Source organism: Gopherus evgoodei, chromosome 2 (assembly GCF_007399415.2).
Source record: "Gopherus evgoodei ecotype Sinaloan lineage chromosome 2, rGopEvg1_v1.p, whole genome shotgun sequence".
NCBI lineage: Eukaryota > Metazoa > Chordata > Testudines > Testudinidae > Gopherus > Gopherus evgoodei.
In genome coordinates, this window is record NC_044323.1 from 76,635,202 (window position 1) to 76,641,201 (window position 6,000).

The following is a 6,000-nucleotide window of genomic DNA, read 5'->3' on the forward strand; positions in this document are numbered from 1 at the left end:
TAGAAACAATGAGCCCATCTCCAAGTGAAACCAAATGGAAGTGGAAGAAGGTTTAGAATTCCTCTCTTCCTCGGTCTTTGATTAAGGCAGGAGGGTGCAGTTGAGATGGGAAGCCTCCCATACAGCAGTCTAAAGCGAATCAGCACATTCCCCCTGCCCACCAGTAAACACGTTTCTGAGGAAGAACTTAAGGCTCATCTGGCTTTCAGGCCCATTCGGAAGTGCTTGTTCTGAACGCAAATATCCTCTCCCCGTTTGCCGTAGCCAGCGTTACACGAGAGACGCTTTGTTGTGACACTGATGTTTCTGACGGGAAAATGAAGCCCCTCTAACCAGCTCCCCCCAACCCCCTTGAACAGTCCCGACTAGGTTTCCACGGGCTTACAGGGCTAGCCAGCCGGAGGGAAAGGAATCAAGGGGACCCGCTGGCCGGGGCGAACAGAGTCCAGGCAAAGTAGCAGCCGGCGGGAACCTGGAGCCCCAGAAGGGCTCAGGGTGGGCCTCCGTGGCACCCAACGAGGAGAGCTGGGGAAAGGGGCCCGAGGCAGAAGGGCGAGCGGGCAGCTCGGCGCAGGCGGCCGGCGCACGCTTGAGCCCGGCGTTCCCCGGAGGAAGGTTTCTAAGGCGGCTCAGTCGGGTGAGCGCGGACAGCTCCACGAGCGCAGGGACGGGGCAGCCCCGAGGGAGTGAAATCCCGCGGGCTCCAGCCCAGCGCTGCCAAAGGCGCCGGAGCCGCCCAGAGGCGGGGGGGGGCGGCAGGGGACGCGGGGGGGCGGCTCACCTCGTCGTCGTGGTGCTGGCAGTAGCTGGTCCGGTCCGGGAAGACGGAGGCGAGGATGCTGTAGGGCGCGGCGGGGTAGGGCTGGCCGAGGGCGAGCTGGGCGGCCGGCCCGGGGGCGGCGGCGGCGGCGCCGGGCGCCCCTCCGAAGCGCTCGATGAAGTGGTCCTTGGTGAGGCGGACGCGCTGGTGCGCCCGCACGCAGTTGTCGCACAGGTGCTCCTGGCAGTCCAGGCAGCGCGAGCTGGCCGCGTTGCCCTCGTCGCAGGAGCTGCAGCGGGGCTCGCCCTGCCGGCTGTGCGGCCGCCGGAGCAGCAGCGAGGCCGAGCCGCCCCCGCCGGAGGAGGACGGGGACTGGGCGGCCGCAGAGGCGGCGGCGGGGGACGAGCCGCTGCCGGCCGCGCGGTGCTGCTGCTGTTGCTGCTGCGGGCGGGGCTGATGGTGCCGGTTGTTGCTGCCGCCGCCGCCGCCTCCCCCTCCCCGGCCGTTGTTCTTCTGCTCCTCGGCGGCGGCGGCCGCCACCACCACCACGTCCAGCAGGTTGCTGAGGAGGAAGTTGGAGGAGGGCAGCGCGTCCATGCCCGAGGGCTCCGAGATCACCACCTTCTGGTCGCAGATGGGGCAGCGCAGCTTGAGCGCGTCCCCCGCGCCCGGGTGCTGGCGCTGCGCCTCCAGGCACTGGCGGCAGAAGGCGTGCAGGCAGGGCAGGACGTGCAGGCGGCGGGACGGGGCGCAGGACGAACCCCCCGCCGAGGAGGAGTTGGAGGTCTGCGAAGAGGAGGAGGAGGTGGAGGAGTTGGAGGAGATGGGAGCCGGCGAGCCGCACATCTCCTTGCACAGCGGGCATAGCTGGAAGTCCGCCTCGGGAAACGAAGCCATTTGCAAGCGGCCTGGCTGCCGGGGGGAGGGGGGCACGAGCCGCGGGGTGCAAGCGCCTCAGCAGCAGAGACTCATGGAGAAGCCGGGTTGCAAATCGCTTGGCATCGATTATTAGTCGGTGGCTGCAGGCAGCCGGATCTTCGGAGCGCCTCGCCCCCGAGGAGAGGTGGAGAGCGCTGGGTGCGGTTGTCCCGTTCGCTGCTGGCCAATGGAGTCTGCCTTCCCTCCCCGTACTTAGCTTCCGATCCCGGTCGGCATTGGACAAATTGTATCGATTCCTCAAAACTAGTCACTGGCTGACACAGAGTCTGCTTGGTTCCCCCTGGGGTCGGCACTTCTACAACGTGGTTGGTGACTATGCTTCTCTTCAAGTGCATGGGCGCCACTCCTGTAACCTCCCCCCCCCCCGCCCTCAATCCAGTGTGAACTGGACCTAGCGCTGCGGGAGGTTCGGCTCCGATTTCCTCAGCAGCAGCAGAATAGCGCCGGGGGGTCTGCCGGGCAAGCTCCCCTCTGACCCCGAGGGCCTGCTGGGCGGCGAGGCAAAGGGCTTCCAAGTTAGGGGTGGGGAGAAAAAAAAATGTTGTTGTTTTCCCCCTTTGGCGGCTCAGTCCAGCTCTAGGAGAGGCAGAGACACTGAAACACAGTGGCCAAGCAGACTCCTCCGGCTCCAGTCCTCCCCCGCCGACGCCTGCTCCACCACCGCATGACTGGGGGATGGGGATGGAGGGCGGTGTTGGTGCCGGACCCCCCCCCCCCGAGACACTTAGGCTGGTGGGATGCAATAAAGAGAGACACCCAGCACTGCAGCGAGCGGGGGTCGTTTCGGTGCTCCCCGGTCCTGGTGGGCACGTTCTCCCCAGCCCTGGATCGCTCTGAGCTGCTGCCCGCACGCCCTCCTGGGCTGGCTCCACTCCCGCTCCGGGTCAGCCCCAGACCGGCTCGCTCCAGCACGCGGTCTCCCCTCTAGACTCGCAGCCCGGGCAGGCTCGGGGTGGCTCGCACACGCTGTAGCAGCAGCCGTAGCCGCCGGGTAGAGTAGCAGCGGCAGGTCCCCGCCGGCCGCCCTGAATTATTCATGGAGGGTGTATTATATTCGCTTGCACAAATTGGAGCCGCTGTGCAATGCTATCTGAGAGTCCCACGCTCACCCCCCTCGTCCTCTCCGGTGCTCGCTCGCCTGAGCCTCTGCAACGACTGGGATCACATTTCCTTTGTCATCTCGCCTCTTCGTGTAGTGTTTTATTAAGAAACAAAAGTAAAAAACACTTCCCCCGCAATTTGCACAACCAAATCCACTAGCAATTGGCACCGGGTTTGAATTAGCAACAGCGGCAGCAATAGCAATTACTCACTCAGCAGCAGCAGCAGAATCCCAAGTGATACAGATAATGTTGGATTCCAGCAGAGCCATCGCACGGGGGAGGGGGGGGGGAAATGGGTGGCTTCTCCCCTTCCCCTCTTTGTCGCGGTGGGGCTTGGGGTAGTTGCTTTCTCCTCAGGTTGAGTTTGAGAGCATGGCGTTTGCAGGGGCTCTGGGTACGCGCACTCTCCTTTTCCCTCTCTCTGGACGCCTGTTATTGAAACTGATCAGAGTTCGGAATCCTTTTAATCTCCAAAGGAGCGAACTCACTTCCGCCTGAGCTCTGAGGGGGTGGCTAGGGGGAGGGGGGTTTAAAGGCAAACAGGAAACATTAACCCTCTTACTAGTGCTGGCTTTTCTGTACTGCCTCTTTCCCTAGCAGCCGTGGATTCCTGAATCTTCTAGTAATTCGGCTTTTTAAGACTACGAGGGCTGCTTATAGTATTTTAAGTCTTCTAATTAATTAGTCTTTATATTAATTAGTCCTATAACTGCGAGATATGTTTATATATATTAATTGTGATTATTTTACTTTTTGTCTTTTATACGTGTAATCATGTGATTCTCAATTGTAAAGAAGGAGCGACTAGATATTAAAAGCTATGGAGAGGACAATTATACAACTTTGATTACATTTTGAAAACATCTAATTAAAATATAGTTCAAAGCCTTAAATCACTCAGTTTAAATAACCCCTTTTGTTATGTCCTGGGCAACTATTTTTTGACTAAACCCCATACCTGTGGTCCAGTTTAAAATTAAAACAACAAGGAATCCTGTATCAAAATATAAGGGGTGGGTGAAAGGATTCTAGAATTAGTATTTAAGAGCTCTTTAAGAAGATAAGTAAATACACAAAACTAGCCTTAATGTAATATACAGATTGCACCCAAAAAAAATTAAATAAAAGTTTAGTTTTTTAACCAAGCTCTCAAAAGGCAGGAAATTCCAAGAGTTAAAGTTGCTGCTTCACTGTTAACTCAGCTAGATTGCTTGTCCTCTGTATATATGGTGTGCTTAATGCACCAGACATGAAAAGATACATAATGTTTTACCAATAATAAGGGAAACAAAATACTGATGAGATTTTAAAAAATGAAAATGAGGTAGGGTTAGAGTTAGAAATGAGCTACAAAGCCAAAAAGGGTACAAATATATAAATGAAAATATTAGGAAAGTACTGAAACTGTCAAATCATGACATAAACAGGGTATGAAACAAACAGCTAAAAGGCAAAAGCTAATGAAATAAATGAGCAAAATAGGAAAAAGAAAAACAGGATAAACAGATTGTAGGTCATTCCCCCTCCTCTTAGCTCTGTCCTGCAAATATTTATGCACATGCTTTCCTTTTGTGCCAAGAAGTAAGCACATGTTTAAGTATTTGGAGAACAGGGGCTTTACTCTGTATGGTCCTAGATGCTGCAAAGAGATTTGCAAAATGAGGACCCTTTCTCTTGCACAGTTGCATTGACAAGAGTGGGACTCCCTGAGAACATAAAAGTCCACACATACAGATCAGACTATGGGAATGGGCTGTAACATCAATGGGACTGCTCACGTGCATTAATCTATGTATAGGCCCGAATGTTTCCACTGCAGTACAGGATCATGGCCCTAGATTGTAATATCTTCAGAGCAGAGATTTGTCATATTTATAAAGGACCTAGCACACTTCCTGATGCTATATACATTTATACTACATATACAAATGTCCAATGTTGTTGAGTTAATACTGCAGAAGACATCCATTTTGTTGTTGTTGTTTGTTTTGTTTCACCCAAAGGAATAAAAGGAAAAATGTTGAGCTATCAATTGTGTACAGGTTAAACACACTATAGGCTTGACCAGGAGAGATTACAAAATCATTGTGCCACAGTCAAACCTCTATTATCTGAAGTCTGGTTGACCAGAATTCTGTTATCTGAAAGTCAGTTGTCTCCCCCAAAATTTGAACAAGCTTAGGTCTACTGGACCACCAGAGGACTCTACTACTGGGGAGCTTGTTCTGTTTAATGTAGCGCTAGTTAACTGATTCATACTGCAAGGTGCACTGGCTCACCAAACAGCTAACACTTGCTAACATGGTCACTTGGTTGCTCAGATAAGAGCTTCCACCAGCTTCCTCAGTGGATCTTGTCAGCTTCTTCATTCAGAAATAGTCATCTAATCAGACAGAATTTCCAAGGTGGACTATTTCCATGTACAGCTTACACCCATGCTTTGCACGTTGACACTATTTAGCTTTTTCAGCTAACAAACTTGAACAAAGAATTTTGCCTCCTCCATGCTCCAAGTGCCTCTAATAGGGTCCCGGTGTTACACACACATTCTGTAAACTCCTCAACACTTACAAGATCCACTGCATTTGTGCTAAACCTTCTAAGCTTTACAGCACACTGTTTCTTCCTGTTTCAGCAACAGAGCTGTTAAACTGCTGTAAACAATTAGCTATCTATAGTGTTTCTTATGCTACAATCATCACCTTCAGAGCTGAACATCTACAATTTTTTTTAAATTGAAATTGTATCTCCCCCTCACCCTTTAAAGATCAGAGCAAGTTGCTTGTTTTGATTAAGGATGGGTTTTTATTTTGAGTACAAAAAATATTGAAGTAAAGCTAAACTTAGTTTTGCATTTAGTTCTAAAAGTGGTGAGATCCACACTCCAGTATTAGCTAACTGATCATTCATATACACCTCATCTATCTTTAACTGCACAGTTAATAGCTTAATGGATTTTTCTGCTGAACATGCTTGCCCTTACATTTTTGAATCAGCAAATTTTGTTACGTTTAAAAACATTTCCTCCCCCTAATGTGTTAAATCATCTACTGTTCACTAAAACCCTCATCTTGCAAAAGGGGATGTAATAGTCTAAAGATGATGGCTGCAGCTTAAGAACCTCCACTTTCATGGGTAGAAAACAGGATTGGAAACATTTTTCTATTAATTTTTTCATGGGCAGGTAATTAAAATTTG

The 6,000-nt window shown here is 51.8% G+C and overlaps 1 protein-coding gene across 1 annotated transcript in view; it reads right to left on the reverse strand.

Annotated features, from left to right (window-relative positions):
* The window catches only part of TRIM71 (tripartite motif containing 71), an 86,376-nt gene extending 83,257 nt beyond the window's left edge, over window positions 1-3,119 (reverse strand). Inside the window, exon 1 of the mRNA XM_030551025.1 lies at window positions 782-3,119. Coding sequence (XP_030406885.1) covers window positions 782-1,657 — 876 coding nt within the window. The 5' untranslated portion in view covers window positions 1,658-3,119. The remainder of the gene's footprint in view (window positions 1-781) is intronic.
* Between the last annotated feature and the right edge of the window lie 2,881 nt (window positions 3,120-6,000).